The 23,058-nt window shown below is 43.2% G+C and overlaps 1 protein-coding gene and 1 long non-coding RNA gene across 8 annotated transcripts in view; one reads left to right on the forward strand and one right to left on the reverse strand.

Annotated features, from left to right (window-relative positions):
• Window positions 1-12,766, forward strand: part of LOC100117840 (neuropeptide F receptor) — an 88,472-nt gene extending 75,706 nt beyond the window's left edge. For 3 of the 5 annotated variants that reach the window (XM_031929897.1, XM_032599113.1, XM_032599114.1), the window contains one exon: window positions 11,894-12,766. In XM_031929897.1, coding sequence (XP_031785757.1) covers window positions 11,894-12,001 — 108 coding nt within the window. In that variant the 3' untranslated portion in view covers window positions 12,002-12,766. The remainder of the gene's footprint in view (window positions 1-11,893) is intronic. The other 2 variants (XM_032599115.1, XM_031929898.2) reach the window with 1 other exon arrangement.
• The window catches only part of LOC103316180, a 49,461-nt gene that overhangs the window by 18,946 nt on the left and 7,457 nt on the right, over window positions 1-23,058 (reverse strand). For 2 of the 3 annotated variants that reach the window (XR_004227589.1, XR_004227588.1), the window contains 2 exons: window positions 15,177-15,282; window positions 979-1,147 (listed from right to left, as the gene is read on the reverse strand). This is a non-coding gene — a long non-coding RNA (uncharacterized LOC103316180). The remainder of the gene's footprint in view (window positions 1-978; window positions 1,148-15,176; window positions 15,283-23,058) is intronic. The other variant, XR_004227590.1, reaches the window with a different exon arrangement.

A 23,058-nucleotide genomic window follows, 5' to 3' on the forward strand; every position in this document is an offset into this window, starting at 1 on the left:
CGTATTCAGTGGCTACTGCGGTGGAAACTTATACATGACGTTCTTGCTACTCGTTTTGCTCATTTCACAGTTTTACTTATTAACTTGTTAACTTGGAGTTACTTAAGCCGTTTCGCTTACTTTAAGTACCTGAGAAAAAAGAATGTATTCGCTCAACTATGATGAGCATCAGGCATTGACCAAACATTTATAATTCGACTGAGAGCCTCTCTAGCAAGCCCAAAATCATCGAGCTAAACTCAACTGCATTGGCCGGAAACCCGATAACCGGCAATCCTGTCCCGTGCGCCATATTGAGAGCTCGGCCACTTTAAATCTGACGCCCGATAACAGCCAGACGAGCAGCAGCAGCCGCATCGTCCCCAAAATTATAGCAACGAAATTAGCAGCGGCGCCGTGGAAATTCAATAACGTCTAATTCGCGCAATACTCAATGTTGCGCCCCGAAATTCACTCCCACGCACTACGCCTATATGTATATACATTATACACACACACACACACACACATGCGGGGGATTCCCCCCTCTGATAACGGCAATAAAGGTGTCGTGACAGTTTCATCCGCAGAGTCGCGAGCCGGAATGTCAGTTTAACTTCGAGGCCGTAATCCTCGTTCCCTGTGTTCAGTTTTCGTTCGAATGTATGTATGTAGAGAAAAAAAATTGACGTTCTAGTACATTATATGTGAGCGGTTATAACCGCCGCTCGATGCGCTGGAGCTTAATGAAAAATGTTAGTTTGATAACTGAGAAAATTCTGTGAAATCTGCCACTAATACTTTTTCTACCGCCGCTGATGCTGGACAGTTTCCATCCGCAAGCCAGCTTCGGATACGAAATTCATTTGAAATGTACCGAGTTAAAAATACGTGCATGCGATTTTGCAAAAAAAGCAGCAGCTATATACTGCGCTTAAACCAATATAATAACTCTCAATGAAATGAAAGCTTGCAGTAGTAGAGAAGTTCATTAATTACCTGGTATCCCTTGCGTCAGCGCGACGGAGACAGGAACAAACAGCCGGTCTGTACGTAGCAGGCGACAACGTGTTCGAAAACCATCGAATTAGCGCAGTCAATTTGCCACACGCGGAGATTCCGATGCATTAGCCACGTGCATGATTCTCCGGATACGTAACTGCGCCTCCTATACTCGTGTGCGAATGGCTATATATATATATATATATATATATATATATATATATATATATATATATATATATATATATATATATATATGTGTGTGTGTGTGTTTGTGTGTATATATAGGCACACGCGTATAGAGACGGATGGCCTTCTCGCACACGCGGGAGTCGAGCATCCGATAACCTCCGATGGAAATGCAAAATGGGAGCGTCTTAATGATCGGTATATATACGCTCGAGCGTAATAGTCGTTCGATTGATATTAATTGCGCCGCTGCTGCTGCCGAAGACTCTTTAATCTTGGACGACTGCATGCGCCTGTCGCGCGCTTGTGATTTTCTTCCTTCGGGGATCTACGCTCGAGAGTAATGGATTTTCAGAGGGGAGAGGAGGATCGAGGTTGAGATTTAGTTATAGTGAGCTTTGGATTCATTAGCCGTGGGATGAGATAGTTTGTTTTTGAACAGAGGGCCTGATTGTATATTTGAATTTTTTTAGCGTAAAATATAATCCAGAGGATTTATCGTAATAACGAGTGTAAAGTACACTGGAAATGACCGTTGATTTTACTGAATTTCTCTCTCATTAAATCCCTTTGTGTTTGATCTGAGCAAATTCATCGCCGCTGCGAGTAATCCCTGATAATTGGCATGACATAATTAACAACTGCTGGAAATTCCATTGATCATGCGCTTGAATTTCTCCGAAGCTATACAAATGAATCATTGAATTCTCGAACGCGTGATGCAACGAAAATATATACGCTATGTACACCCTCTCTTTTAAGCGCTGCTGCGAGTAATCGTCGAGTTTCATCTCGGCACCTAAATCACGTACTTCAAAACCTCTTTCCATATCCAATCGTCGGCTTTTCAACGAAGCATCAACTACTCGTCAACACGCGCGCCGCTCAACTATTCAAAGAATCCGAGCCGGAATCGCGTGGTCGAACGAACTTCCGAGAATAGTTGCGTGCATTCGTCGTCGCGAGGCTGTACGCTCGTTTCCAAAATTATTCCGACGCCAGAGGGAGAGTCGAAGTTTCACGTGAAAGGAGCTTTATTGAATCGACGAGGAGGCTCGGGAAACAATCGAGGATTTCAGATGAAAAATTAGTAGCCATATATAATGAGAACAATGTGGAGAGAGGCTCTTTTGAAATTGTCGCGCATTCAAATCGTTCGAGCTTTGAGAGGGTGGTTTTCTAGGATTGGGATGCATTTTAACGAAACGACTTATCTGAAGATACTTCGGATGAATATACATTTTTCCAGATATGACTTTATCGCAACGCGCGATACCTATACGTTTTTTTATCTGGCACAGCAGCAAGACAGCAAACATTCAAGTCAGTATAATTCTGGCCTCCTAAGCAGCGAAAATACATTTACTGCCAGCTTAAAATTAGACACTGCAACCTATTTCCAGTCGTCATCTTTCGCGCATCGACGCGTCTTGCTTCACTCAATTTCGCGCCGCAGTTCGAACGCCGCGTCAGCGTAACATTGCCAAAACTTCATCTCCCTTCAACGCTAGAGAGAGAGAGAGAGAGAGAGAGAGAGAGAGAGAGAGAGAGAGAGAGAGAGAGAGAGAAAAAAAAGAGAAAGAGAGAGAGAAGAGAGAGAGAAGAGAGAGAGAAGAGAGGAGAGAGAGAGAGAGAGAGAGAGAGGAGAGAGAGAGAGAGAGAGAAGAGAGAGAGAAGAGAGAGAGAGAAGAGAGGAGAGAGAGAGAGAGAGGAGAGAGAGAGAGAGAGAGGAGGAGAGAGAGAGGAGAGGAGAGAGAGAGAGAGAGAGAGAGAGAGAGAGAGAGAGAGAGAGAGAGAGAGAGACGAGAACGTTAGACTAAGGCCTCTGTCCTATAGTTCAGAATTTACTCTGCGTCGCGATTTACATGCGACTATTACGCGCTTGAATTGCAAGGTAAAATTGGCCGCGTGTCTATTTCGCCCCGTGTTCCAGGCTGTATTGCCTTCGAGATTTGATTAAAACAGTCTCGCATACACGTACTTACAGATATAGTTGTCGGTTCGAAGATGGAACTCGACGAAGTATGGATGCAGAGGATGAACGTCGAGTTTGGAAATTCATTGTGGGATCGAAAGATTTGTCATGATTAAAATTCTTAGCGTGTTACGTACACTTTATAACGAGCGTTTTCGCAATGAGAGAACTGGCTATCCCATTATAACTTACTGCTAGAGAGAGAGAGAGAGAGAGAGAGAGAGAGAGAGAGAGAGAGAGAGAGAAGCTTGAATAAATCGTTCTATCGAGATCTCTTGGAAATTAAACTTTTCCTCGAACTCGTTGGTCTCGAAAGTTTACGGAAAAAACTCCGTAAGAAGCGAACTTTCGCACATCGAAATCATTACGTTCCAACATTCAATCAACCGACGGATAATCGAGAAACGACTTTTAAACCAAACGGAAACTCGCGACAGCGTCGCATTATAACCGCGAGTGAAACGAAAAAAAGACGCAGAAGCGCCATAACCGACTTCTTTATCCACATAGGCGACCTCGACGCGCATAACTCGACACGTCGCGGCTGCGGAAACGACGTCATTGTGCGCGACCACACAGACCGTGAGCGTCGCGGCGAGTATCTTTATTGGTTCTCAAGGACGAGAGCTTTTTTTCTTCTTCTTCTTCTTCTTCCGTCTATTTGAGAGCGAGTTTAAAAAGGATATACGCGTCCTTTCCATTATCACCATTGTCGCTCCCGCGCGCGATTCGTGGACTTTCGTATATGATAATGGAGTGCGAGATAAGGTTTTTTGAATCGAAGATATTCTTCTTTTTGCGCACTAAATGCTGGTATGAAAATCTTTACTCTCGCCTATGCCGATACATCCCCTCTCGATCCTCCGCAAGATAATCTACATAATGAGCCAGACGCAAAGTGAACGCACTTGAGAAAAACTAGTCGCGAGCAAAGTTCCAAACTTGATTTTTCCGCAAAGCTTCGCCCCGTCTAAGCCAATTTCCAAGTTTTCTGCTAAAATGGCTCTTCTCCCAACTTACGCATCGAACTATACTGGTAACGGTATATGTACTATCACGAAGCGGCAACAAGTTAACTCCAGCCGGCGTCTCTGTCTCTGTTATACCCGGACCATAATGAGATTCAAAAATATGTCGACACCCATTAAAATCTTTAGTATATGTATATGTATTAAAGGCAGCTCATTAAACTTGGAAATCCACTAATTGAATGCCTGTCTGAGGGGATATCTCGGCTGAGCTTGATGCACGAACGCGCATTACATGCTGTAGGCGTCTTCCGGAATCCGACTTACGCGAACTAATTATTAGTGGATTCCGACTGATATTGGATGCATTGCGGCCGATCTTTTCGCAATACTGAGGGTTATTAAATTTTGAAGGGAAGATTTGATATTTTTTCGTACGACTATCGTCCCGTTCCCTTTAATCCTGCGACGCAATATAGTATCGTTTGATCCCGGAGAGATGTTGAAATCGATGGCCAGTCGGCATCGGAGAGATACGGTCCTTTCTATACTATTGACTTTTTATCGCAGTCCAAGGACTTCTGCATTCGCCTCGCGGCGGCTCTCGTGGAGCAGCGGGATTTTTAAGTGGCCTACTGACCGTCGCTTATATAGCTATATACGTAATTTATGCATCGCGGGAGATCTGAAAATGCTGAAGAAGAAAGAATTGCTCGAGTCTTGGTAATCTTGATGCTGTATAATAATGGCATATGAAAAGATATCTCTTGAATTTTCAATCGACGTGGTTTATTGAGAAGAATGAATTAGTAAAAAAGTTACAATTTGCCGCATCTATCGAATAATCCATCGGCATCCCAGAAAGAAAAAATTCAATAAAAAGCATTTCCACATGACGAAAATCGCATCAATCCCGAAAGATATTGGACTCGGCTCTCGTTGGCAAATCTCCGTCACAATTTTCCCCCGAATATGGGAATCGCGTTAATTCAGGAGCAGCGACAGTCGGCAATATCTCGCTGAACATTTTTGACGCGCGATCGAAGCCTCGATTCCCGAGGGATATGTGCCAAAGTCCGAGGTCGCGCGCGCCGCGCAATATCAAGCCGATGCATCATCCGGACCTTCATTCCTCCGTGCACAGACCGGATTTGCATCGGTTCTCGGAAAGGGAGCGCAGCTTCGCTATTTTCAGACCTTATCGTCGGGATGATTTGACAAAGGTTCGATAGGTGGATTGCCCGTATTTGGAATTGGAAATTCTGTTTCCGAAGTTAATAAGCTATGTCGGAGCTCGTGACGAAGCGTAGGATGCGGGTATGAAAGCGAACAATCCAAACTTTTAAATGCGCGATCCTATTTCTCGCTCTTTCGTCGAGGAAGTCGTCGATGTATTTATAGAAAGCGCGACTAGGATAATCAGAGGAGTTATGAATTTTTCCTTCGTGTACTTTTTCCGCGTCGAACAGTGGCGGAGCAGTATTGAGCAAAGTTATAAGAAACGAGCGCGCAGCAATTTTTTCGGTTCCGTAGAGCGTTAACAGTTCATCAATATAGGTGTTTGCCCGTAGAAATCGATTCTTGCTTGAAATGTTTCTCTATAGCGCGCCGGCCAAAATCAACAATATTCTCTTTAAACTGGCTTTGAAGGCTCTGACTTCACTTCCAGGAAACGAAGCTCACAGTTCAGATATGCCAACATTGCAATACTTATGTTCGATACTCCTTCGTAGATCTGATCGTGTTTGGATACGTTTTTTCCTGAAGTGATTAAAGAAAGTTGTTGCGATTCCCTTTGGTAAAATATGCGTTAATAAATACACGGTTAATAAGAGATTTCTTTTCGTATGGGAACTCGACACGTGCATTCGTCAAATCGATAAAAGAATTCATCTGTGTATTTTCGAAATAACGTATATATACTTTTTAAAATTTACATATATTACACCCTCGTGGTGCAAGTACGCTATTAACTCTGCGAAATTAATTTCACGCCAAATCAATGGCAATACCCTGTTAAATACTTCTCACCGGGCGCGAAAATGCCTTTCATCTCCTATAAATGAATCGTTCGTCCGCTATACCCCATCGATAATCCATAACAATTTCAACTCCCGTAGCTACACCCGGCTCATCGAGATAAATCAAAACGACGCCGTAATTGGGCGGCACATCCACCCCCGCGAATAAGCGAGCGTTTACAGCGGCGCCGGAGCTAATTCGGGCGTGTACACCGCGCGGCATAAATCAAGGCCCTCGAGAAAGAGAGAAGTCCAAGGTTAAATGATGAATGGCCAAGCGTTTCTGCGGGCACGTGGCTCGGATACCGATGGCTTTTTTCTTCCTCCCTCTTCAGCGTCTCTGTGTGTGTGCGTGTGTGTGTGTGTGTGTGTTTATTACAGTGTATAGCGATCTCGGCGTGTTTTACATGTCGACACTCCGAGAGCGAAGAGGATGTATTGTTCTGGGACGCGGAGGACTCGGCTTTCCCTTTTTTTCTCCGCGGGAGGATGTACCGCGTGACTCGGTGTATGCCGATTGATAAATCGCTGCCTCAGAGACAGAAAGGAGATGATTCTGAATTGGGAGATACCCGATCCTTGGATTTTCATTCGCGATTGTTTTTCCATCGCCGTTCGATTGTTCTCCGCGCTAAAAGCGTTTTTCGTCTCGGATTCCCGCAAAAAATATATCGCGTTGGCGTTTTTTTCAGTCGGCAGAGGCTGAAACCCTAATATGCATCGTATACTGGGTTTTCGGAATTTCCAAAACTTTTCTGCCGCTATCAAACAGGCAATCTATTGAGCGCAAAATTCGCCTCGAAACTCAAGCGATTCGTTGAAAACAATATACCTGCGGCTCATTGTTTTTCCCGCTGCGATCGAAAAACCCCCGCAGCGCGAAAAACTCGGCTTACAAACATGCACCGGGAATGTAATAACGATGACCTTGCAGAAAATATTTGTCAAAAATATACCCGATATTAAAGCGCTGCAGTCGGACAACGTTTTATTTTCAAACAGAATCACGCATGGCTTCACCGTGTGCCGCTACCACGCGCGCAAAGCAACTCCGAGTGTATTTTTCAAGAGAGAAGCGCGTGCGAACTAAAAGAAAGGTCCTCGAATTCCTCGCGCATCTCGCTCCGGTGTTTTTCAATAATCCACGCGAGGACAAAGCTCTCGAATGAACGAAGAGACGGACGAGAGTCTTTGTTGTACTTTCGGTTCAATTATATATTGTACAACGCTCGAAAGGAAATTCCGGGACTCGCGCTGTTCGAAAACGAGAAAAGCTGCCTTCTCTGTGTATATTGTCACGAGAGAACGCGTTGGAGTTGCGATAGACGCACATGTGAACCGGCGAGGAAAAGGAAGAAAACCAAATTATCGCGCGCGCGGAAAAAGTCGCGCGGGCGAGTCGTGGGAGTTTGGAGATATAGAGAAAAACTGAGAGAATCGGATGCGGAGTGTAGCTCGTGGCGTATGAGCTGATTGTTCTTCTATTTCGAGAGAAAAAATTCCGGCGTATCACACGCAGAAATCCGTTCCGAGGTGAACTTCGCGAATGTTACACGCAGCCCTTCTTTGAATTCGAAGCGAGAAGCCGTGGAATATCGCGCGAACGCGATAGCTTCTAATTAAATTCTTTTGTGTACACGTATACACCGCAGCTTCGAGCTTTTAATTAAATGCGCTTTTGATGCATCGGCGCGTGCAATTTGCGTGATGTATTTATTATGCGAAGCGTCGATCAAATGTGAAGGCATACAGTTGGTTCGAGAGCGATTATTTCCCTGTGATTGGCTTTGTGCACATGTGCATAATAGCGAACGAGAGTAGGAACGCATAATGGATGACTTTTTCTCCCGTTGATGATTCCTTTGGTGCTCAGTGATTTCGAAGAACGAATCTCGATTGCAGACTTTTATCGATGATTATCATATTCACTGTATTATAGTGTAAGCGATTAATTAAACATAAACTCGATTCGACGGCATTATAACTCGCGCATAATGCTTTCAAAGACTGTATTGACCGTCGAGTCAATGGCGAATCAGGCATATAGAACCAGTGTTTCGGGTAGTAGCAGAGATTAACCCTTGAGCACATTATCCAATGGCTTGTCGCTCGGCATAGATGAGATTTCCATTCAGATATTCCGAAACTTCATTATCGCATATAAATGAGCCGAGACGCAGACCGTCCAATTTCAATTCTACGTTCAATTGTCCGCGTCTGACTCGACTCGGACATTGTCTACTGAAATTATGTCAGAACTAATTCTGTAGAAGGAACAGTGTTGCGCCAGTATACTTTTAATTAAACTATATAATAGATATTGAATCTTCTATCTATTTATACTACGCCCTCATAAGATAGACCGCAAGGACAGACGTAGCTCGAATAAGACCACATCATATACAGTACGAGCGAAGGCCACGGAGCAAAAGACACAGGAAGACCGATTGCGTTTCCGTGCGACAGCGCAGTGTCGCGCACAAAACACTGTAGGTGTATTGTCTATTTCTCGTGCGCTATGCGGCGGATGGTATCACGATAATGGCATTGATTTTCCGGAAGCTTTCGGCGTGATTTATACCCTACGCCCGAAGATTGTTTTATCGGTTTTAGACTGAAATACATACACATCGAAGAGTAATCGTTATTGCTAAAAACTATAAAGATAGGATAGATACATCTACATCATTATTGTTGGAAAATCGCAGTAGTCGAAAAAAAGTAACCTTTCCGAGAGTCAATACGATCGCCGCCGAGCTAATAAAACGTATCGAGGAATCTGGCCTCCGAAAACAATCTTCTCTCCTCGCCCGAAAGGGAAGAGCATTGACAGAAGGCGACGGAAGAAGAAGAAGAAGAAGCTAGTCGAGCCTAAAAACGACGGGGAGTACATAGAAGCTATCCCTCCGTCTTTTTCGACCTTTTATAAGAAAATGGCTTTCCCTGCTCTTTGTGCGGAAATTTTTCTTTTTCTTTTCCTTTTCTTTCACCGTCGATCTCGCTTCTTTTTGGCTCGATCTCTCGCTCAGAGCTGACTTTTGTTTTTCCCGCGAAGAATAAATGACGCTGCTATAATCGCGGATGGAATAGAGCTGAGATACCGGCGGAGATGGGATTGTAATTGAAGGAAGGGATCACGATGTTATCCTAACGATCGAGCGATTATAACCAAGAATAATAAGCGCAACGAATGAACGATCCTGATGCGATCAAAGCGACGCGTGCAAAAATTAACGAGATCAAATCTCAAAGTTTCGTCAAGTATATAGGCCAAAGTTTGCTTCGGCTGTAACTTATTTAATTATACGCAATAATACTCTTGCGCCCGAGCGCAGCTCTCCTTGGAAAGAGTCGATACAAAGGTCCGCCGTGCGTTCACTATATCGAAGTTCCGCGCACGCGAAACTCGGGGGAACTAATTTTTATCTCAGAGATCGCCCGGCGAGAAAATTGTTAATTTCAGTCTCATACACACGACGACTAGTGGCCTGGGAATAAACTTTTGAAGTACTTCGTGATTGATTTAGTTTTACGAGCGGACACCCCGTCGTATAAAATGATCGAAAAATATTTTTTAAAATCTCATCTAAATGGAATGGCCCATAAAACCTACTTTTAACGCGCGCTGTATATAACGCTGAGAACTATTTTTTAGAAATTCTCATCTTCGAACGATCGATGCGTTTCCGAGAGACCTTGCGCAAATTGGCTGTTATCGGAGTTTGCGAAGTATTGGTACTGTTTCGGCTGTAAAATAATCGAAACCGTATATATTTTACAAAAAGTCCAAATGGAATCCACTTCGTTAATCAACTCCTTCGAGACGGCGGAACACCTGAGATTACACAGTCTCTGGAAGCCTAAGCATCCCTAAAATCGGGTCTACATCCCTTCCACGAGCTTCTTTCCATCAACGACGGAGTCTCACCGCAGCCTCTATACCTTCCGACCGCAGCAGCAGTGTCGAATCGGGCCGAAGATGTTCGCGGCTTGCTGTATGTATATGTACAGTACAGAGAGGACTGTCGAGTTCTCCCGCAAAAGCCGGCGGTACTTTTGCGCTCGAGCGCAGCTCCGGCACGCGCTCTTTGTCCCCTCGAAGTATCGCGACCGCATAATTTCCATTCCGTTTCACGCCGACGTTTATATATATATACGTCTATACGTAGTAGAAAAGAGAGGCTCTGAGGATCGATGCGAGCGGAAGAGCTTCCGGTTGGCAAACGCTTCCTTGATTAGCTATTCAGTGGGACATGCCGCGCCTGTCGCGGAATTCACGCGGAGACGCGCGCGGATCGAAGCTGGGAGGGGATATAATGTATATATAGGCGTAGGATAGGCTGTGTGGGGTGCTTGGAGATCGATCGATTTCGGGACGCAGTCTCAAAGACGATTGTGCACTGAGTATTCTGCCGTGGGATCCAATTTTCTTTCTCCTCGATACGAGAGATACCTCGCCGTAGAAATGAGGCTCTCTGTTTGCTGATGACCCGACGGAAAGTTTTCGATTAATTGAATTCCCAAGTCCGAGGTTGGAACTTTTTCCGCAGAAAATTATATTTTTCATTTATGCATCGAATGTTGTATCCTCTAGACGAGAGAAGCACCGGCCACTCGAGAGGCATAACGGCCCAATTTTGTTTTATCGCATATGACGCGCGCGCGGCTGTTTTGAATTAACTAATTTTGTTTACGCCATATCCGTAAACCGGGTTAACAGCGAGTGAGTTTGAGTTGCGTTTATGGCGCGTAAAGAAGCGCCGGACGATGTCGTAAAGGCGAGAGCGCAGCCGGAACCTGTCGCTGACCTAAAGCGATAGTAAGAAACTAGCCGGCGCTCGAGTCGAGCTTTTACCCCGTATCAGCCCGTCTTATAATCCTTAATAAATATATTATTAGATTCTTCGTCCAATCAAACACTAACAATTTCGTTTCTGAAACTTGCAAACTTCAAAGCTTCAAAAAACCTGTCCATCAAATCCGCGTCATAAATAACGCACCAATAATGGGCCCCTGACAATGCTTGCCCGCGATCTTTATTCAGCTTGGACACCCGCGAGCGTTTTATCCTTCCGCCGTTCATTTATTGCTTGATCCGCGATTTTTTTTTACCAGACCCCCCACAAGCAGAGCCTTTGACCGCCAGAGAGCCACTCGACTCATGAATATATTTACCGCTTCGCCGGCCCTTTTCCTCAGGCTTGATGCTGCCGGATGATTTATTTATGGAGTCGAGCCCGCAGACTTCTGTGCGTTTTCCTTTTTCTGTCTATCCATCAGAATTTTTTTTCTTTTTCCTTCACCGACGGCCGTGGCTATCGATGCGATGTGCTCGAGTGACGGCTGGTTTTAGTATTTTGAAGGAGCTTGAACGTTTTCACGAGATGTTACGCGAATAAGGAAAATTCTTATTTTCAACCGCGATTCTGAGCGCGTTGAGCGATTAGTCCATAGTAAATGATATTAGACGTTGTTATGGAGTACCCAAGCGATGCTGTTGGGCGCATATGACAAAGTACGGAAGTTATAGTACTGCGCAGGTTTACTTGATGCGACGCGATGCACATAAAACCGTTATGGAGTCGTATAACAGAATACATTGTTGCGTTAGAGAATATTTATATACTGGGCGTCTACGTTATAACGTTGTACTATAGTCCATTTAGTTTACCGAATATGAAGGAGTTAATTATACAATGTAACAAGGCGTAATGAATTTCTCGAGTCTCTAATCCGATTCTCCATTCTCGCTGTTGCAGGTGAACCTTCTGGTGGCATCTCCTCTGCGCAGACTACTACCCCGCGCCTCGTCGAGTCGAGGGGAGCACGAGGTTGTCGGGGGCAACGTGTGCTGTACCGAGCATTGAGCGACCGATAGGCTCACGCCTCGGGGTGCTCTGCTGTAAACCTAATACTCTATACTTAAGATATACGTAAGAAGTGACAGGTGTGGATTTTCTTTTGTCGAGAATAAGAAGACTTCGAGGACACTTTTTCATATAATACGTACGCGGTAGTTATATTCAGAGTGAGACCATACTAGGCGTGAGTATGATTTTTATCAAGGCTTTTTTTATCCGCAGAATCGTAACGGGTGATTGGCGAAGAGGCACAATACTTCGTGTTGCGTAAGTCTTACGTTAGGTGCAAATTACGCGGGGGGCGGGACTGCATTGTGTGTCATTTTTTTATCGGGACTTCGGTGATTCGTATTCGTATAAGGTTTATGGCTTCTCGAAATTGATTATCGAGGTTCGATTAATGTAACAATTTTTAACTGAGGATCAAGTGTTGATGAAGGACTTTTTAGATTTAGATAAGGTGTTGGATACGTGTAAATATGTAGTACGTTTTGACACTGCGCAGTTGTAGAACTTCGAGGTACTATTTTTTACGAGAAAGTATATACTTCTGAAGATTATCGGGACAATGACAGATTGTGTATGTATCTTGATGATTTACCAATTCGATGATCGTTTGAACTGTCCACTTGATTACATGACGTGACTTCTAATACGTATAACAATGAATTTTACAACGGGAAATTCACTGTGAATGTTTTAGGATAAGAGACTATTATACAGCTACTCGTTTACATGTAAAGAAATAAACACTATATTGTTGTCTAATAATGCCACGTTTTCATTCATTTCCACTTCGCATTCAATATTCAGACACGTCCCAACGTAGACTAAAGATTTCACTTTTCAGCAGAACAGTCCATCATTAGTTCGCCGAGTCGACTGCATCAAAAGTACGTAAAAAAATGTTCAAGCCGAAATACATCGTTGATTCAAAAACACTTGCATAACTCAAAAAACGCACAGCTATTCTTGACAATTAAATACTCCGCGCAGCCGACTCACCGCAAAGCCCAGCGAACCGGCAATAATCATCCCGACGCGGCTCCAGTCCATTAATCTTTCGGTAACGTAACGCTTCTGCTGATGCCTCTTCTCTAAATTCCAAAATCGTACAGGGAGTCGAGAGCGACGGGATGTCTTATTGCCATTCCCAGCTTTTGAGCACTGGGTTCTCGCGTTTGTCCCCTGTAACGTACATGTGTCTCTCTGTGCTTTCGAGACGCGGAGGAGAGTCGCCTGCGGGTATCAGAGTAGTAGTGCTCGACGATATGTGATGCTCGTGCGTGCTGGAAATTTAGCCGCTATCGAGCCGTCGAAGGAGTTCACGGGGACAAAGCTTGTACTCGGAGCTGATGTTTCGCTGTCGTATACACGAGTTCCTTTTCGTTTCTTTAGATCTGAACCTAATGGCCCCGGTGCGGAAATGATACTTTACGGAAAAAACTGTGTAAGGTAGCATTCCAGAAGCGGAAAAACTTCTCGCAAACGTTTTCGGGAAAAAATACGCCGGTCGCCAAGCTCGGGTGTAACTCCAGCTGGCTCTCGATGACGAGCACAGTGCCGTGCGCGCGATTCTTCTGTCAACCCTCGTGCGCGTGTATAGACGTACACGGGTACATCGCTCTCTACCATCGACGCTTCGTTTCCTCGTTCTGCGATTTCCCGTCGGCCTCTCTCGACTGTCGCTGTACACGCAGCTTTCCAGCATTTTAAGAAACCATCAGACTTTTTTCAAGCAAACTCAAGGTACTACTTTAATAATTGATAATAATAATCATCCATAGTTAAATTTCAACGCCAGAGCTATTACCTCGAGCGATAATAATCACATCAGCGAAAATGAGCCCTAGCTGCCCCGAATCCTCATCACGCCCAGCGATATTCCCAGTCCATCCGTGAAAATTCGACTCGCGCAAACCGGCAAATTGAATTCAATTCACGCTCGCGCGCGGCAAGCTTCGTGCGTATATTCACCTTGGCGTGCAGGATCCTGTGCCGCGAGAGTAAAGCAGGCCACACGTTCGGGGATTTGGGATTTGACGCGATAACGTTGCACAAGCCTCGCCTGATCGACTGCTCGACGCGCTGGGCTTGACATCTCGCAGCCAAGCGACCCTATGTTCTGCGATGCACCCGCTGATTATGTGTGTGTTAGCGTCGACTGGAATTGACGAAGCTGGTGATATTCTCTATTTTTTTCTTTTTTTTCGGAGGATTTTATCGCTGCAGTAGGTAGTTTCTGGCGAAGGCTGAGTCGTGAGCGTGCGCGAAAGTTGCAGTTTGCTTTTGAGTTTCGAGTTCGACAGTTTGTCGAATCCAGCCTTGTTATTTCGTAGAACGCATGGTTCTATTGTTTTTTTTTTTTTTTAATTTTCAGCTGGCATTGCGTACAGAGAACGTAAAAACTGTTTTCAAAATAAGATCGAAATTTTTAAACCCATTCTTCCCCCATGTATACACAACCCTTCTTTGCTCCGGTAACAACAATACCTGCAACAACACAATCTCAAGAACATCCATCGACCGTCGCAGAGAGCAGCGATACACACGTCCGCGTAGACGGACAGCCTCGTCGCATTGCTATGCGCGAGCTCTCTCCTCTCCGAGTGTCGTGTCTTATGACGCTAGCCAGGCGAACCAGAGCAGGCCCTGCGCTATATACAGCCGACTTGTCAGCCCGCGGCGACGCAATAAAGAGCCGGTAATTTTTCACTCGACCTCACATCTCTACTGCTTTCCTTTTTCACGCTGCAGCGGAATTGACGAGTGATTTACGACGTCGAATTATGTACGCGAGAGACTTTTTTCCTCCGACCTCCGAGGGTGGGTGTAATTTTGAAAAATCGCAGCGAAACTACATTTTCGATAAATACCTCAAAGTCCGTTACTACAGGCAGATCCTCGATTAGCAGCTCAACCGCGAAGGGGATGAAGAATTGAAGTGGCTCGAGAATGATTATTGATTTACAGGCACGCAGAGGCGAAAAAGGCGCGGAACGAGAGGGATTATTGACTGGAATTCATAAAAGCTTCTCTTTCCCTCGTGCATTTGCATTTTTATTGAATGTTTGAGCGGGACAAACTACGAGAAGAATTATACCCTCGCGTCGAATTTATCACACGCCGGTCTCGCGCGCGATATATTTATCTATATATCTATACAGCTATATATACTCACTTATATTTCCGACTGGCCTTTTCTGCGAAGGTCGAAGAGCCGTTTATGCGGAAATGATGTACGTCAAGTGCGCTGTTGCATGTAGGAAGTTATTTTGATTTCGTTTCTGTGAAAATGAATGTCGCAATATTAGCGAGATACGCGATATTAGTTCGCCAGAGAATAATTTGCGGATTGTTGAGATTAATCCGATTGACGCAATTTCGAATTCCAGGTATACACGCGACAATAGCACTTGGTATAGGTTTGAACAATTTGTGGAATTTCAATATTTCATCGGAAACGTAATAGCCAATGCAATATGCTTCTTGGAATTCGTTCCCGCGTCACAAAATGGTCGGAGCCACTGCCATGGGACTTACAGTATGCACGCGAAATATCGACACGTGTTATACGCGGCATCTCTACGAGCTCATCCTCCGATCGCTCAAACTTTCATTTTTAATCCCACCCTGTACAGACATAGAGATCACTTTAAAGCCTCTTGTCCCATTCACGTAGCTCGAACGATTTATTATCCGAGCTGTCCCTCGCGTTATCGCCCTTCTACGAGAAGCGCCGAGATCAGGATGAATTAGGCAGATTAGGCACGGAATATATGTGTGCGGGCTAAAGTGCGTGAGGGCAAAAATAAAGGAGTCGGAGAGATTCATGCGGTCCATGCGTCTCCATAAAGGGTTCAGTGGCTGCGTGCTGTTTGGATTTTTGAGGGATTTATTTATCGGCGCGGTGTACTGCCGACGCTTGGCCGCAAGATTCAAACGATTGATTATTCAGGGGTTGGAGCTATGATATACCGTCGACGTAATTTTTTTATTATACAATTTCTTATTTAACTTCTTCCTCGTTGTAGCTCACAAATCGAGCAATGCGCACGAGATAATTAATCGAGACTGATAAGGAAATACAACTTTATTGAGGAAGATCAATAATAATGAATGTTATACAAGTAAGTGCTTTTTCGCTCAAGCTTGGCACTCGACTGACTCGAGCCATCCCGCCGCTGTCCAGCAACCCTGTCTTTTTTTTTCTAAACAATTTTGTTTTTGTGCATCCGCTTGCCTGGCAACCGTAGTTCGCTCCCTTGACAATTGAATCGCGGCTTTCCGTCCGCGAGAAAACCTTTTGTTTCCTCGCCACGTGCCCTTCTATTTCCGATCTTTGATCGAGGAAGTGGAAAAGCGGCCCCGAACTATCCATGATTGTCGTGCACGCAGCCAAATTCGCATTCCAAAACAACGTGAATGCATACGATTCATTTTTCTTTTTATTTTAGGCTAAACCCAGTAACCGAACAAGCATCTTTTTGGCAATGCTCGAGACCGTAACACTCGTCGATATTATTCCACGTGTAATGGATACTTTGTAACTATATGCAATGAATAATCGTAGTTACTTACTTCTTGCGTCGCGAGAATTGCGCAATCCTTGCCGGTATTCTCATCCAACTCGAGATTAACTTTTTCTGGAAGAGCGAGCTTGCACCGATGAAATCAATCGGAAAATGACACGCGTAAATATCATTCACTACTCGAGCTTATTGCAACTGCGGCGATATAATAACTTTCTTTGAACTAGTAGAAAAAGATCTTATCTGTTGGAAAAAGCAAAGACGATGTATGGAATACTTGAAAGTTTTGCTATTCGCGAGTGTCGATAAACAAGTCTCAGCGGTGAGAAATCGTTACTCTGTAAATACGCTTGGCAGTATCGCGACCTTTTCTACTTAATGTTCTTAAACAGCGCTTAAATGCAGTATATCTATTGCAACCTTTCTATACTAGTTGGGTGTTCGTTTACGTATGAAATCAGTACATTAACTTTAAATGCTCAGCAAATAAATTGATTACTATGTTGCAGGCGAAGCGAAACAAAAGTTTCAACGCTGACTCACGATGCGGTTTGATTATAGCCGTATAATCTCTCTCTCGCTCGACTACATTACATATCTTTATTCATATACGCACCACCGGAAAACTTCCTGCTTTGCAATTTTAAGCTCTCGCGTAATTTTTATTAACCTTTCGCTCTTCGTGTGCGTGTGTGTGTGTGTGTGTGTGGGTGTGTGTGTGTGAAATAAGAAGCGAAACGCCCCGAGGAAAAATCTTCTTTAGGCACTTAAGGCAGCGTAAAAGAATTTTCATTGCGCGCAGGGGCGTGAGTGCGTTATGAAAATGTCGTATTCGCCGGGCGAACTTTTACACGAATTTTCACTGTTACGCGTACCTGCGCTTTCGCAATCTCGATGCTTTTACGCGTTTGTTTACTCGGATCGTACGAGAAGCGCTACTTGCGGGAGATATTCAGCGCTTGTAACATTGCGCACGCGCTGTATAAAAACTGCTTATTGATTCGTCGATCCGGATCCTCGATAAATCGGAAAAAAAAATTACGCGTAGGCTAAATTAGAAAAAAAGAGTAGTTTAAAAAGCTCCTTCCACTCGAACGAACAACTCTCCACGCGCGTGTATTGAGAGCGGCGGTAGCAATAAAAGTTGGAAAACAGAATCAGAGTCGCAGATCGTTCGCAGAGAAGATCGAGAGTATCGATGTTAGTTACGCGCAGCTTTTAGAAATCTATGTGTTGATATACTTAATACACCCCAAGAATAAGCTGTATTCTTGCGGCAGGAAGTATAAAAGGCCACGCATACGAGTAAATTCCGGCCAAATGACGCGAATAATCGGCCGAAAACTGGACAGAGTCATAGTCGTCTAGCTTTAATCCGCTTCTCTGTTTCTCTGCTGACTCGGACCTCGAGGAATTCAAATATTCTGTCTTTTTTAGACTCTCCGAGAGAGAAGGAGGAGGAGGTGCTGGCGATGCAGTCGAGATTTCAGGCGGAGAGGATGTGAAGGATTTGGTTGGCTGGATCATAATGAGGTGTTTCCGCGCCGAGAGTCTGCGGTTTTTCGCCGGCGAGTTAGGAGCTTTTTTCTGGTCCCTGCATCAGAGGCGAGTTTTTGCTTGCCCGCGGACGTTCGAACGCGGTAAACTATTGCTTTTGGAATTTTTCGTCAAATTTTAAAAGCACATTTTTACCTATACTTCATACTCGAGGAAAAATCTACGAAAAGGTGTGCAAAAGCCAACAGGCTTTCCACCACCGTTGTCGTCCAAGTCTCGAAGTTCCAGACCTCGATCACCCCCGAGGCAAATCTCTCTCACACAAACACACACACACCCTCCGCAAAAAAGTCCGTTGGTCGAAGTCAAGGGCGTGAAATCGACAGCTGCTGCTCGATACATTGCGATTACCCGAACACACGTCTCCCATTTATTTTATCTCCCGCAATTAGTTTGCCGAAAGCACGTATATATAGGTATACCTGTATATGTGTGTATACGCGTTACAGTATAACGAAGGCCCGAACCTTCGTCCCCTCTTAATAAAGGGAGCCGACATTGTCCCGGTCTCTGAGTTAACTTGAAGCTCTCTCTTCCCCCAACTTTATTTTCTTTTTGTTTTTGTTGTTCTGGGCATACGCGCTTGCTCTCGGATTCCTCTGATTGATGCTACTCTTTATTATTTCATTAGGTGCGGCTTTTATTGTCACCGTCGAAGCTCGGACAGGTATTACCGAGTTTCCATCTCGAGACGAGGGAGAATCGTTTGGAGGAGGGAAAAGCGGCTACGCGTGAACTGCTTAAGTAATGCGACGGATTTTCGAGAATTATGCGGCGGATCATTTGAATGATGCGCTTTTACGTAGGTGAAGCACATAGGTCTTTTTGCAAAAACTGTGCGTGGTTCATTTTCGTTTCTTTAATGAATGAAATGGTCTGGAGTGTACTCGAGTTGCAAAAGTACTAAGAATATTTTTCTTTTTTCAACTAGTTAGAACAGAGAGCCTTGATCGAAGGATTCTCTGAATATTGAGATCTCGTCGGTTCGTTTTCCGAAGGTTTTCCAATATATATTATAAACAGAAGTGGACGGTTTATGCAATATGTGCGTAAACATACAAACGTCCCACTGGAAAATCTACTGTCAAGCAAGGCGGAAGACTGCCACGAGCTAGCCTGAACTTTGGAATGAACTTTGCAATGAAATTCACGAAGCTGACACTTACGCTACTGGCTAGAGTGCGGCTATTGTCTAAATCCTCTACCTTCGTCGCGGGCTTTCTCGACGATCCCTCTTCAAGTGAGAACACGATATGATACAAAGCGCGTGCGCGGATGGGCTTTCGCCGTACGGATGAGTCGTTGCTTTTTTCCAAACACACGTATACCTGCATAAGTATACTGACGGATCAAGCTGTAAAGCTGTTAATGAACGTTACAAATGCACTGTTCTACTTTTCACCCCAGAAGTAGCGAATAATCCGTCAAAACATTTCCATACCTTTAGCAAGTCAGCGCGAAAATTCTTTTATTTTAAATTTAATTTATGTTCGTCTTATGCTAATACATTCAACCCTCATGGAGTTTCACAAAAAAATCCTACGAAATTTATATATATATATATATATATATATATATATATATATATATATATATATATATATATATATATATATTGTGCAATCATCCTTTTTATGCTAAAGAGAATGAAACAGCGAGAAAAAATAATGGTGTACTTGGAGGCTAATGGTTCAAACTGACATTTTGAAATATTTTAATGATTTGAATTTAAATATAATGCACGCGTACATAAAAACTTTCAGGCGTAAATATTAAATACAAAATATACGACTGGCTTTTTAAAAATTGATACTTAATTTGATAAAATTTATTCTAAAAATAATAACGATTCCTAAACAAGACAAAGATTTAACTAAAATGTTCAAACTCATTGATACCTCGATAGCGCGTCCAGGGCAAATTAATTGAATAATTTAAGTCTCTCTTATCTCATTCGTCGTCCGTCTTTCATTCACTAGAGAAGCGGGCAATCAACCTGCGACATAGCGAAATAAAAACGTGCGTCGCACTGGAGGCTTGATTGATAGCTTTAGCTGTAAGAATTCGCTTTTAAATAAAAAAAAGAGCTTCGCGCGCGCTGGAATGAAGTGCTGTTGGTATAAACGTTAATTCCAACTCGATCAATTCCTTTTAACGCAACGCTTATGTTGCGTTATTTTCCTCTTTACTTATAGAATTCTCAGTGTTCGCGATTTCGTTAATGAAAGCCAAGTGTGCAACAATGGGAAAGTTAATTTTCCCTTTATAGACCGATACACGCCTAACCGGGGGAAATTTCCGGCCGCACCATTACCGTAAAACAGCGCCTATTTTGGCCTCGTTAACCAAACCGTTTCCATCGCTCTACTTTTCACTTCCTCGACGATCTCCCTTTTCCTTGTCTTTGTTTCCTCCCTCTCCGATATTTATGAGCGTTAATTCACCTGTACAAACTAAACGTTATTTTCCATGGCCCACCAAACATCAAATTGATGTGACGAATAAACGGAATGTACGCGCAAGACGTCCATTAAAACGGAAACAAGATATGAGAATAATTGTTGTTTATTATTATGATTATTTCGGAGCCTATACATATAACGATGTCCTTTCGGTTGTTTGAGAATGCTTGCGAATTATCGAAAGCCTCAACGTGTTGGCGGGCATCACTTAATCTATACTCAATATTATATAGCGTATTGCAAGGATAAGGGCTAATGGACTTTACACATACTATGTGCAAGCACTTCTATAATTAACTTAATCCGATGTATCGCATGGTACGGACTGTATACATGTTGTATTAAGTATAATACTACAACTTGTTTTTATGCGAAAACTATATTGTATGATTTTTAATTCAAATTTTAAAAGCGTAATCATGATTAAACCTATTAATTTATTAGTATACGTAAATAAACTTAAAGCAAAAAGTATTTGCTTTGTTCACATCAGGAATGCTTCCATAACTTTCTCAAAAACGTCGAGCACAATTGAAGAGTCAAAGAAAGTCCGTCTCCGGCAGTCCTAAGGTAATGTCACCCATTTAAATAGTTCTGGGAATATTCTCTGTGTAACCGAGTTTTTCAAGAAAGTACATTTTTAAGATTCTTGCATTTTTCTCAACAATTTAAAGAACAGCTCACGGAACATGTTAAACTTTTCTTTTTGTCCATTAATTAAAAAAATATAAAATAACTAGTGCACTATATTAACATAAGTATATGTAAAGTACAATTCTGATTCATTGATGATCTGTTGTAAGAAAAATGATGATTATCTTATCTATGTTTCTCCTACAAACGCACAGTAAAAACGCAATTGATGCGGAAACCTATAGATATAGCATAACAATAAAAAGCCATAAATCAATCATCGCCTAATGTGACGCAACAGCAGTCATCCGTCTCGAAATTCCGTCCATTTCTCCATCTTCCTCTGCTCACCCGCCAAAATCTAGCCCTGATGCGGCATCAGCCCTGACTTATCCTGCGGTGGCTCTTGCCCAGTTACATTGCGCCGCTCTCGGATGTCTTCATAGCTGATATGCTTTTCCGCATGACGCCCGATGTGTTTCTTTTTATTTTCCTCCTTCTCCGCCGTGGCACAAGAAATAATCAAATTTTGGCTGTAATTTAAGTTCCGCTGCTTTTTCTCCAGAGCCAGCAGCTAGACGATGCCGAGCATTTTTAGCGCGAGAGTTTTCGAATTGTTGCCTTTCAAGCTATGTACGTGAGTGGCTTTGGAATTTCGGCGTGAGGTGCGTTATTTTTTCGAGAAACGTTAATTTGTTGTTTAATACGTGCTGCACGCGAAAAATGTACTCGATGATGAAATTCATATTTTAATACTTTATTTTTTACCGCGAAATTCTTTATAAAGGTTTGATTGGATTTTTCACAAAGTATATTAACGCTGAACAATTATAACATTCTTTTTATAATTAACGTTAATGAAAGAATTTCAATATTTTATACAATTACATTAAATTTTGATTGCAATCGAAAGTAGATCATTGACGAAAATCATTCGATAAATAGCGAGAGATAATCATTGCGTGTTACCTATTGCAATCACTATGTCCACACAATATAGCAATAAACGAATACTTCACATCGCAGATATAAGATGAGAATTTAATAACATCCGTTTTCTAGAGCAACTTTGAAATCAACACCTTTCTTACTTGTACACGCCTCTCGAGAATCGTGGAGACGAAGTTTTCACGTCGTCTCCTCGTGCACCCTCGCGAAAAGTGTATTTGGTTAAATGCCACGCAAATCCTTGAGAACATGAAAGATGCTACTTGCCGAGTTTAAAGCGAAAAGGAAACTTCCCCGGCTTAGGGTAACACGACACGGACAAACGATATTAAATTTTTGAAGTTTAACGCCTTCAGAACTCTGCTCGTCATTTTGAAATGTGGGCATAACTGTGTAAGAAGGATGAGGTTTTTTTCCAAGTATTTATCGGTGATCGACATGCGTCAAAATTTGCACAAAAGATCGCCCCGAAATCAATTAAGCGCTACAATTAATCGTCAATTGATTTAACTCCACGAGAACCAGACAGGAATTATTTACAGCCAATCGAATCCGAAATTGATGACGCGGCGAAGAGTCGCAAAGTTTGTCCGCGACACTCGAAATTTATTAACTAATTCACGCTGATTCAATACTAGAAAGTTACTAGAGCGCCGGGGGGGTCAGCTTTGACGCGAATCGATTGATTTGAAGGGCTGTCGCTGAATTATTGATTCGCTCCGACGTTTTAAAGCAGACTAATTCGCCACCAATGTCGATGCGACTCGGTAAACCTATAATTAATATGGGCGCACGATTTAGGGTAATAGATGTGCGGTTTGCAGTTTTAATCAGATCCAGCCTGATGAATGTTGATTAATAAATGCGCATTTGCATCCGGAATTATTGATACGCAAATCAATCACCTCGTAAGTGTCGGCCAGTTCGTGCA

This window comes from Nasonia vitripennis, chromosome 4 (genome assembly GCF_009193385.2).
Source record: "Nasonia vitripennis strain AsymCx chromosome 4, Nvit_psr_1.1, whole genome shotgun sequence".
Classification (NCBI taxonomy): domain Eukaryota; kingdom Metazoa; phylum Arthropoda; class Insecta; order Hymenoptera; family Pteromalidae; genus Nasonia; species Nasonia vitripennis.